Here is a 12174-nt window from a genome sequence, read left to right as displayed (position 1 = left end):
TGGCACTCAAACTGGAACTGGAACTGGAACTGCAACTGAAATCCACCAGCAGACGAGAACGCAGTGCAGGAAAGATGACTACTAGCCCAGGACGAGCAGGACAAGCCGACAGGAATGACACTGCTAGTGGCTCCGCGACCCGTCCTTTTATAGACCCTGTGGTGTCGGGTGGGAGCGACGACCCAAAGCGATGTAGTCACCTGAATCGGGCGAACGGGTTGGGCCCCAGCCAGCACACAGCCCAGCCACCATGACCGAAAGCAGCTCCACTTTACTTCCGGACAGATGGTTCCAAGCTGCAGAATCGTCTCGCTCCGAAAACCGTGACACAAATCGCCCTGCACCGAACTCCCGGGCCGTCCACGGCGACCGGCGTTCAGCGCCTGTCAAAGCGCTGCATGTCTGTAAGCCATGCGGCCCGAGCCGTACAGCGCTCCCTGCCTGGCTGCAGCCTCGCCAGCCGGAGAGGTGAGAGGACGCTTTCCGACTGCAGGAGACACCCGTGGCCGCGGTTATCAGCAAAGACCGACGGTAAGATGCTATGGTAAACACATGCAGACCCGAATAAGATGTGGGTTATTCCTGCCCTGCTTTGTATAATAAATTATCCTGGGACTACAAGTGGGTCCGCCGCCATTAAGCACGTGGCCATTTATCAAAGGCGGTGCATGGTGCCAGCCCTGATCTGTGTCAGGGAATTGAGAGAAAAGTTTGGATATAATTATTGTACTAGCATAACCTGTGCTCTGCGCGACATGTTGGGGTGGGTGTGTTTGAGAAAGGAACTGATGCAGAGTATCAGTAGTAATTCTACTTTAATGCAGTTAGTGGAATACGATTTCACTGTTTCAGAACCATTTTATTTACTTTTTTTTGTACCATGCACCTCATATGGTCTTTGAGATAATGTAAGCCGAATATCGCATTACTCGAGTGCAGAACAAAGTCGAAGATAGCGCGACACGAAACCACAAACTCGGAAATAATATACAAGATGTAGGGTTGAGTTGAAGAAGAAGATAGATATAATTTTTTGATGGAGATTCAGATTGAAAAGAGGACAGATATAATTATTAAATTCAGAAATGGATTGAAAAGATTGCGCCGCGCGTGCAGCTGTAATTTGCTAGCACTAGGTGTGTCGCTCCGTCTACTTCCTCAGCATGGCATTCCTGCAGCGTGCCGTTAGGCTGGTTATCCTTCAGGTGACTGGGTTGGTGTTTGGTGTTTAATACCTATTTCTTCTGCGAGGACGCATTCTTACAGGAAGGGAAGGGTGCGGCCGTGGTTTTTACAAATGGGTGTCCGAGCGTAATACCTGCTGGCTTTCGCGAGGACTTGTGTTCCACTGTGCAGGCGCGCGGCTGCGTTTGTTACCAATGGGTGACTGAGCGTAGTGCCTGCTGGCTCACGGGAGGACCCCTTGCTTGGATTTACTTCAGGAATCGAGAAAAAAAAGGACAGGAATGAAGTTCAGAGGTTTAATCAGACATATCTATGACATTTATACAACACACTGTTCCGTTAGTCCCTTCCTTCTTGTCTAATGGGTCAATCTTGAACGTATATTAATGAAATAACTGACCGGGGACCACTGTATGTTGGCTGCCATTGGTGTTGGAGGGATGCGGTTTCCAGAACCGCAACAATGTTTTAGAACTGTTATGCTCATGGCTCATGAAAAAAAAATCACCGCGAATACGCAGGGCAATTTCCCGTGAATGTAGGAGCATGTCACAAATTATCAACCGCGATTATGCGGTGCAATTTCCCGTGAATGTAGGAGCATGTAGCAAATTATCAACCGCGAATATGCGGGCAATTTCCCGTGAATGTAGGAGCATGTCACAAATTATCAACAGCGAATATGCGGGCAATTTCCCGTAAATGTAGGAGCATGTAGCAAATTATCAACCGCGAATATGCAGGGCAATTTCCCGTGAATGGAGGAGCATGTCGCAAATTATCACCCGCGAATATGCGGGGCAGTTTCCCGTGAATGTAGGAGCATGTCACAAATTATGAACCACGAATATGCGGGGCAATTTCCCGTGAATGTAGGAGCATGTCGCAAATTATCACCCGCGAATATGCGGGGCAGTTTCCCGTGAATGTCGGAGCATGTCGCAAATTATCAACCGCGAATCTGCAGGGCAATTTCCCGTGAATGTAGGAGCATGTCGCAAATTATCACCCGCAAATATGGGGGGCAGTTTCCCATGAATGTAGGAGCATGTCGCAAATTATTAACCGCGAATATGCAGGGCAATTTCCCGTGAATGTAGGAGCATGTAGCAAATTATCAACCGCGAATATGCAGGGCAATTTCCCGTGAATGGAGGAGCATGTCGCAAATTATCACCCGCGAATATGCGGGGCAGTTTCCCGTGAATGTAGGAGCATGTCACAAATTATGAACCACGAATATGCGGGGCAATTTCCCGTGAATGTAGGAGCATGTCGCAAATTATCACCCGCGAATATGCGGGGCAGTTTCCCGTGAATGTCGGAGCATGTCGCAAATTATCAACCGCGAATCTGCAGGGCAATTTCCCGTGAATGTAGGAGCATGTCGCAAATTATCACCCGCAAATATGGGGGGCAGTTTCCCATGAATGTAGGAGCATGTCGCAAATTATTAACCGCGAATATGCAGGGCAATTTCCCGTGAATGTAGGAGCATGTTGCAAATGATCAACCGCGAATATGCGGATCCTGCGAATGTTTGAACCGTGAATGTCAGGGTCCATGTATATTGACAACCATTTTGGTTTTATGTGAAGAATGACGAAAGAGGTGATTTTTATTTTATTTTGAGGCAATGTCAAGATCAGTATTTGGTGAAGAAGAGGAAACTATCAAGTTTTCATTGATGCAGAGCAAGCATATACAGGCACTCCTCACTTAACGACCTACCTGTTTAACGACTGCCTGGACCTACGACCAGCTCTCCGACCAGTCAGTATTGTACGCTGTACGAGAACTTTGGTTGTGGAAACAGCGTCTCGGCGTCAAGCATCTCATCTCACCTCACATCACCCTTTCTCATCTCGCATCACCTCACCCTTTTGGAAATCATACAACATTTTACACTGCATAAAGAACATTGAATCAGCTTGGGAGGGAGTGACAGAAAAGTGTATGCAAGGCATATGGAAAAAATGCTTGAAACGTTTCGTGAATAATTTTTAAGGGTTTGACAAAGACGAACATGTCGATGTCATAAATAAAACTAGAGGGGGAGCACTCGGTAGAGTGCAAAACCTCTGCCGCCGATACTGCTGGGTCACTTAAGTGAACCTGATATCCTATTCATTGTAGGTCAAAATGGATCAGACTCTACTGAACCACGATTGAATAAACTAAACTACATCGACGCGCATGTAGAAATGCCAAAAAAGAAAATCAAAATTATTTTGAAAAAAAAGGTGCAAAATGTTTTTTTCCTCTAACAATTTTTTTTTTGGGTGGGGGGGGGGGGGTTGGAAATCACTTAAAACGTGTAGAAATGCAAAAACAAAAATTCAAATATTTTTTCAAAATGGCCACCATAGCGGCCATATTGGATTTTGGACCAAGTCCAAAATGTAATGGCATGATCCTTGGACCATACCTAATCCCCCCCCACCAAGTTTCGTCAAAATCCATCCAGGAGTTTTTCCATAATACTGTTCACAAACAAACAAACAAACAGACGGGTGAAAACAGTAACCTCCGTCCATCTTCGATGGCAGAGGTTAAAAATTGTGGAACTTGCTGACGTGCTTAATTTAGATGTTGAACTGGAAGATATTGAAGAATTAGTGGAATATGTCGAGGGAGAGCTAACTAACAAAGATTTAATAGAGTTGGAAGCGCAGCAGCACTTGGGAGAGGAAGGAGAAGAGGAAAGAATGGAAGAAGTACAAAAGAAGTTCACTGTAAAGAGGTTAGCTTTAGTGGAACGAAAGTTCACGAAAGTGGAACGGCAAATGAATGAACTTTTTTATTCAGAATAAATAAAAACGATTACCTGTATTTACAGTATGCAAACCTAAGTAATGTATATTAGAGCTGATTTCCTCTATTCTGTTTATTACAGTATACAGTACACTATATAAACATTTCAAAATATATCCTCGCTTATCGACCAATTCGCTTAATGACCTAGTCGTAGGAATGGAAATTGGTCGTTAAGTGAGGAATGCCGGTATATGATTGAATACCAAGAGCATTTGTTGAGTGGGCTCTCAAAAGGCAGTCCATGCCTAAATAAATGATAAAAGTAGTCACGGGCATGCATAACATAACAACAACTTTGGTAAAGATCAACTTGGGATGCAGTTAAATGTTTGAAGTCAAGGTAAGAATCCACCAGGGATCAGTTTTAAGTCCTGTACTGTTTGTAGCAGTGATGGAAGAATTGAAGAAGAATTAAAGATTGCGGTTCGCATACGAGTTATTGTACACCGATTACTTGCAATTGAATATGCTGAAAGTGAAAAAGCAACAAAAGAGATGTTTCAAAAATGAAAAAGTGCAATGGAGAAGAAACGTTTACACATCATCATGAATAAAATGAAGGTTATGAGTGGTAAAGGAGAAAGGAAAGAAAGTGACCAACGGGCTTGTTCAATATGCACAAAAAATAAGTTGAAAGGAATTAAATTCCATGTTGGCTCTGTGATAGATGGTGTCACAAGAGGTGTAGTAGTGTCATCAGAAGAAATTTGGTAACAAAAGCTGGGATTTTGCATGTAAAAGATGAGGGTCAATAATTTCAGGAAAAGATGAAGAACAAAAAAATACTTCTGTGGTTGGGGTTTAATTTAATAAATGGCACAGTTTCTATTATGTTTGAGACATGACTGTGGCATCAGGAGGAGAATCAGCTGTTCGATCAAGAATAAACTCTGCTTGGAATGAGTGGAGACAACTCAGTGGTATCATGAGGCACATAAACATTCTATTAATTATCTGTAAAAGTTAGAGTTTATAAGTGTAGATAAAAAATTACCTGGAATGGAGGTTGATCCACCTTGAATTAAGGGAAAAACTGATGTTTCAGTACTTTCTCTTCGTCGGAGCAAAACTGAGTACAATGGGGACAGAGTTTCAAGCAGGAAGACTTCCACAATTACGCCATCAATGACGTGATGGTGGTGAAGAACATCGATCGGGCATTGGTGTACACATCACGTGATGTGTTCCTTGCAGTGAAACGTCAGGAGTGACATGTATGGTAGAGAGGAATAGGAAGAAGAACCAGAAGGGGGAGATAAAGAGATGACAAAGGGAAGGGGTGGGGAAGGATGAATCTTGGTTGATATTTCACCTGAAAGAAAACTTTTGATGGTTTCATGAGCAGCTTTTTTCATCGAAAATATTCACCAATGTCTTCCTTCACACCCCCTTCCATTGTCTTCTCTTTCTCTCCCCTTTCTGGTTCTTCCTATTTCTCTCATGACGTTTCACCCCAAGTACCACGGCACAAGTGTCGTATACACCTCTGCCTGATTGGCATTCCTCACCCCCAACAGTCAGTGATGACATAATTGCGAAAGTCTTCCTGTTTGAACCTCTTCTCCCATTGTTCTCTTTTGCTCCGACGAAGGGGAAGGCCCGAAATGTCACTTTTTCCTTTTATTCAAGGCGGATGAACCACCATCTCAGGTAATTTTAAAAATCTACTCCTACTTCCATCACCACCCACGCAGATCGCTATTTGTGTGCTAAAATTAGCAATTTTATTCTTGCTTAGAGTTTATAAAGCCTGAAGCAGACTGGTGTTTATGTATGGAAGCAAAATGTGGGCAATTGCAGATCTGAAATCTAAAAATAATGGAAAGAACAGAGCCAAGAATGACATGATGGATCACTAGATTGTCTCTGAAAGAATTCTGAGCTAAGAAATCAGGAAGCGTTTGAAAAAATCAATACAAGTGAAGAAGAACTTTAGAAGAGCACTCTTGGTTATTTTGGTCATGTGCAATGCAGGTCAAGAGATGAAGCTTTAAATAACAATAAAGCTCATGGTAGAAGGAAAAAAAGCCAAGAAGACGTCCTTAAAAGATTTGTATTGAAACTGTCAAAGATTTGGAATGTTTGGGCTTGCACGAAACTGATGCAAATGGATCGATCCGTCTGGACGAATGCCATCATATGACCAAGCCCTCTGAAAAATAAAGGGTAAAACTGTTGCATAACATTTGTGTGTTGTTGATACCTGTATGAACCATCTCAAAGATTTTTAATTTTACTTCTTTTACAAAAAAAATAATTCTTTAGTTCCTTTTGTGACTTGTATGATGACAAAAGAGGTATGTTTTTATTATTGTCCTGACTACAGCTATCGTTGTTTTTGGCTGACAACACTTTACACTGATATTTTGCTGCTGAATTCAGCAGCCTGGGGTGGAAAATTCCACTGGGCAGTAATTGGGCTGTAACCAGTACATTAATAAGTCCTCTGTGACTCCTACTTCCCATGCTGGTGAATCTTGGGTATTGTGAGTCAACTCCCCAAATGTTTATACATTTAGAAACTTCAGATACGACTGTTCTTAAAAATGTGTGCCAAGTCTTCAATTTATTTTTAAAACAAATGAACTTGATGTATACTTGATGTCGAATGGCTATGGTGCCCAATGCTAGTCGTTGTTTCAATCAGGGAAAACGCAACATCACAGCTTGTCTACCCAGTGCCATTGGCCAATGGAAGTATGTATGGTGTGAATAGCCTTGATGTGGAAGCCACGTGCAGGTTGTGATGAGAAACTCAAACTGAAGATTTATGAAATGCAATGAAAGGTTTTGAGCATTGTTATTTTATTGGAATTTTGCAGAAGGCGATCTCGGAGAACTACCAGACCATGTCTGACACGACGTTCAAAGCCCTGCGCCGCCAGCTCCCTGTCACCAGAACAAAGGTCGACTGGAATAAGATCCTTAGCTATAAAATTGGCAAGGATTTGCAGCCTTAGGGCTCACGCATGCTTGCATTTTGGCTGCTCCACCTGCAAGGTATGGTTTTCTGGCTAGCCCCCCGACTCCGACAACCTGGTCCTTCAAGGATCTCTTCCTGCCCTGCCTTTCGGGTGAACAATTCTGGGAATAAACTTTCTGAGAGCTTGATTAGATAAATGAGGTAATTGTAAATCTGTAAAATCATTGTATTATCCATATGTTCAGGTTTTGATGTATTCCATGTGAAGCTGCAAGCATATGGAAAACGAATGCATGATCTGACGGTTTCTTTTTCTTTTCTCCTCGTCTCTGCCTTTTTCTCTTTAACGGATTCAGTGACCATACCTTGGCATTCAATGTTCCGCATGCTTTGACAATGTGTCAAAGCAAACTTGGAGAGTTAACTATTTTCTTTTGTAATTCTAAAGTAGTTCAACTTGCAAATAAATTCACTTTATTGGATATGTCCTTCATGAACATTTAACTTTTTGTGTTCATATTTTGCTTTTGAAACATGTTTTTTGGCTATTTACACCGCCAAGCATAACCAGAATTACACTGTCATGTTTGCAAACTTGAAAACACCTTCACCGTTTGTCCAAATAAACACCCTATTTGCTTTGATATATATTTGTGTACATGAGTGGTTATTTACAATAAAACTTGGCTGAGGTGAAGTTTTGTTCCAAAAATGTGGTGCACAGTTCATACGTATTCACAGATCTTATATCGATGCACACCGTGCTTTGTTTGCAAAACTTAACTACTGTATGTTTGTACATTGATCCTTGAAAACTGCATTCCAAAGAATTAAGGCAAAAGTTTTTTTTTTAGAAATTGGAGCAAAATTTCACATGTATGTATATAAATAATTTATAGTGTTTTCTTTTGTTTGTACGTTATTCTTTCATGGCCGAACAGTAGCACCTGGAGGCCTCAATTTTTTGGATGTAGGAACTTCAGAATCTGGGCAAGGTTTTAGGCTACCACAAGTTGGCCTTGAAGGCTGTTTTGAGGCTACCAAAGGCCGCTATAAAGTGTGGATTGGGATGTGGGGACAGGCAGTGTTACGCAACCCACAGGCAAAAGGCAACCACCACGAGGACAATAACTATGGCTTTTTAATGTCCAACACGTCCTGAAACCACCGCTAGGAAAAGCTCACCACCATGAGGGCAATGACTCCATATGTTTTCAATGCGCAACATGTGCTGGAACCCCAACATAGTTCCCCCTTCCCCCCACCCCCCCTTTCTTTTATTACAGTGACGGGTACCCAAATAGTAGTATATAGTAGATACAATGAATGAGTAGTTGGTTTTTGACTGCAGAAGGTGTCTAAAAGGAAGTTGGACTTTCCACCTGAGATGATGGTTGCTATCAAGGTTTGACAGTCTTTACACAGTTATTTTTTTAAGTTTTGTGCATGCTTACTTAACACAAATCAGACTTGATTTATTGTAATTTATACAAACATTGAATTTCTGTTTTCCACTATCTATTTGGCTCCTCCTGCTTTCAGTCCACAACCCTCCCTGTCTCCTCCAGGATGCATTCTTCCAGTAACCCCCCTCCTGGTGAGGCTTCCAAAATCCAAGTTGATCACACACCTCAACTATTATTCCTTGCTTCTTCCATCGATTGAACTACCTTTCAGAGGCTGTTCCTTCTCACTCGTACCTCCATGGCTTCAAACATGCAGTGCACTGCCATTTCTTATCGCAACTTCTGACCCATTATCTTTTTTATTACGCCACCCTTTTACCTTTCCTGACCTAAGCATCTTATGACTTTCAGTGTTTCCTCCCCTCTTCCCTCTACTCTTTTCTTGTTCATTCCCTTGATGTTTGTCCCAATGTCATTTCTACCTTCCTCTTCCAGGATCCTCGTTTCTGTAATTTTCTTTTATGCCACTGCTGACTAAATTCCCAGAGGCATTATGTTTATTGTTGTCCGTCCGGCCGTTTGTGCGTCCGTGATAGTTTTTTCTTACAGTGATAACTTAAGAACGGCTGGAGGGATCTAAATCAAACTTGGTACAGGTGTATATAATGATGTAAATATAAACTGATTGGTTTAGGGGTCTCAAGAGGTCAAAGGTAAGAGGTCCCATGAAGTGAAAATTCTGTTACCGTACTAACTTGTAAACAAGTCATGGGATTTTGACCAAACTTGGAAAAAATATATATATGATGAGGCAAAGATGAACCGATTAGATTTTGGCATCAAGAGGTCAAAAGTCAGAGGTCATCTCTGGTTAAAAAAAAATGTTATCCAGGTTGGGATTTGAACTAAACTAAGTACATGTACAGATTAGATGTTGAGGTCAATTGTCAAATGGTCTTGAGGTTTTAGGTCAAAGTTAGAGTGAGCAAAGACTTCAGGCATATCGGTTGAAGTCACGACGTCATATTGTTTCCAGTCTAATATGCTGTACACATACACTTAAAATGGGAGTAAGCCGGTCTGTGCAAGATTCAAATCGAAGGTCGTTTTTGGGTTGCAGCTGTGAACTGGTGCATCGTCAAAAAAACTCATTATATAATTTCTGGTTGACTCAACAGGTTTATGTGGTTAAATGTACATTTGAAAATATTTTATTGAGTTTGTTAGTGATACTGCCTCAATCCCAGAGTGGGGGTTAAGAGCTTTGAACTATTCCTCCAAGTTCCTCTGCACCAAAGCTTGCTATGAGCTCGTCACAAAGATAAACCAATTGTTTGCTCTTCCTTGACGACCTCTCACCAGAATAAGTTGACGTTTCTTTTAAATGTTCAGGTGATCATCCTGTTATTTGTGAGGCATGCACGAGTCAAAAGTATGTGTTGAGCATGTTGTAGATCGACAAAAGATAGAAATTCCAGGTTAAATGGTTGCATTGAAATGTGCTGCAAGCATTGTGTTCATGCAAAATTGGTCTTGACATTTTTAGGAAACTTTTGAAGAATGGATTTCACTGCAATGAGGCATTAGTTTAAATCGAGTCAATATACTGCATGAATGCAAGAGTAATCGGGTGGGAATTTGGATCCAACGAAACCCTCTGTCAAGTTTTAGGTGCAAAGGCAAAATGTCATGTGATGATGACTATGATGATGGTCTAACTTGCACACACATCCATTTTCATAGCAAGGTGTCGATCAGTCTGCAATGATTAATCGAATAAATATTTACATTCTGGAGCCTGCAATATAAACGTGTAATTGTAGCATGTTCCTCAGTTCTCCACATTACTTCAACACATTTTGGGTACAGTTAAAAAGAACACGGGGAAGTGGGACTAATTCATTACAATTTATCAAAGTAAGTTGTGTCACAGCGTCATTGGTGACTGAACAATCTCAGTGACTGAACAAAGACTGTTTTGCATGAATGAGGAAATGAAGTGTTGGTTATTCGTGCTGAGGGGTTTTCTTGGAGTCCAAATTAACATGTGTGGAGGGCCTATTAAAGACTGAGGGCAGTCTTGCCTATTAGGAATTTGGCGTTGTACAAACCCTGAGATGCAGCATGTGCCAGGCTGGTGGGGGCATCACGCACCCAACACATGTCGAGGGGTGATTGCCGCAAACAAATGTCTCAGCATTTAGTGTTTAGGTGTGGCATTATGTACATCATGAGAACAGGTTTGACAGAGGGGAAACATGTGATTCTGATATAGTTGCAGCAGTAACCAACAAACCAACCACCTCACCTTGACTACATCCACACACCACCACCTCTGACAATGGTTTTCCACTTCTCTGACCAACAGATCGGTCTTCATGGGCTGTTTATACATTTTTGCGATGTAACTTGTTTTTCCCTCCACCCCATTGATCTGCTCCCTGCCACCATGATAGCAGATGTAAAGCTTTGCAAGTACTCCTGTTCCTTTACACCCTCTGTTGATTATAATTGGTGCCTAGAAACTCCATTAAAAGGGTCTCTTCTTCCCCACCCTTCTTCACATGATTCCGCCTTGTTTAGGTGCTTGAAAGTTTTATATTCTTAAGTCCTCAGAAGTTAGTTCACTTGGTGCCTTCAGAAAGCATTCACACCTCTCGACTTTCATTACATCTTGTTGTGTTACAGCCTGATTTTAAAATTGATTTAATGAAGATTTTTTTGTCACCAATCTACACAAATACCCCATAATGACAAAGTGAAAACATGCTTTTAGAATTTTTTTTACAAAATTTAAATTATTACTTGATTGGTGCTTTGGTGGGTGAAGCTCTTTTATGAAGTGGTAGTGGAGGTAATGTTTTGAAGGAGATTGGGTGAGGCGTAGCTTGGTTACCCAGACTGGCATGGGTAAAGGCAGGTAAATGAGTTGACATTGTGTTTGGGAAGTGAGCACAAACACCGCATGGCAAAAAGGGCAACAGGCGAACGAGGGAGATAGAGATTACGTACCGTGTGAGCAGTATTTAATCCTTGTGACAATAGAGGAGGTAGAGTGAATAGCCCAACTTTGAACTATAGTAGATGTACTAAAGGAAAGGTTGGCCAGGTTACAGGAAGTGCTGTCAGGCAGTCTGAACAGTTAATAGTACTGTGGTTGTGTAGGGTGGAGTTGTCTGAGCAACCGGGCATGGGTTCGTGGATCATCTCTATGGCCTCTCTCCTGTTGGCCAAAGTCTGCATTTTGCCCATTGCAGACAGGTTGGTGGACTGATTTTTTTTTTTTTTAATTTAAAATCTTTAATTCCACCACACTTCTGTGTCCATTATCTCGAACCCCTTCATTCCTTTTTTAGGTCATCTCTACCGAGATGACCTAATAAAGCCGGACCAAATGTCCGTCCATCCGTCAATTTTTCTTTCCGATCTTGATGAAACTTAGTATGTGGGTAGAGGTCGATGAGTGTTGCACAACAATATAACTTTTGTCCGGGTTCAAGGTCAGGGTCAAGGTCCCGAGGTCACGTAAGTTATAAAAATCGCCATTTTCAAAACTTATCTAGTCTGCCATTCTACAAGATATTCGGCAACTGTTTATTGATTATGATAGTGAAAAATATTATCTTGTATCTAACCGGACAGATTTTTGAATTTGCGTCCCGTTTGGCCGCCACGTAACCTGGAAGATGGTCAAAAACACCTCCCGGTACAAAGAAAACTTTTTACTTCCGATCTTGATGAAATTTGGTATGTGGGTAGAGGTCGATGAGTGATACCCAACGACATATTTTTTTCCAGGATTCGAGGTCAGGGTCGAGGTCACGAAAGTTGTGAAAGTCGCCA

At 41.8% G+C, this 12174-nt stretch overlaps 1 protein-coding gene across 1 annotated transcript in view; it reads left to right on the top strand.

Annotated features, from left to right (window-relative positions):
- Positions 1–7573, top strand: part of LOC147018317 (F-actin-capping protein subunit alpha-2-like) — a 100469-nt gene extending 92896 nt beyond the window's left edge. Inside the window, exon 10 of the mRNA XM_085897864.1 lies at positions 6825–7573. Coding sequence (XP_085753990.1) covers positions 6825–6962 — 138 coding nt within the window. The 3' untranslated portion in view covers positions 6963–7573. The remainder of the gene's footprint in view (positions 1–6824) is intronic.
- The last annotated feature ends 4601 nt before the right edge of the window (positions 7574–12174 follow it).

The sequence above is a fragment of the Eptatretus burgeri genome, chromosome 10 (genome assembly GCF_056783735.1).
Source record: "Eptatretus burgeri isolate ZD-2024b chromosome 10, Ebu_testis_v1, whole genome shotgun sequence".
Lineage (NCBI taxonomy): Eukaryota > Metazoa > Chordata > Myxini > Myxiniformes > Myxinidae > Eptatretus > Eptatretus burgeri.
The sequence above is the reverse complement of the archived record's forward strand: the minus strand, read 5'-3'. Positions and strand labels throughout refer to the sequence as shown.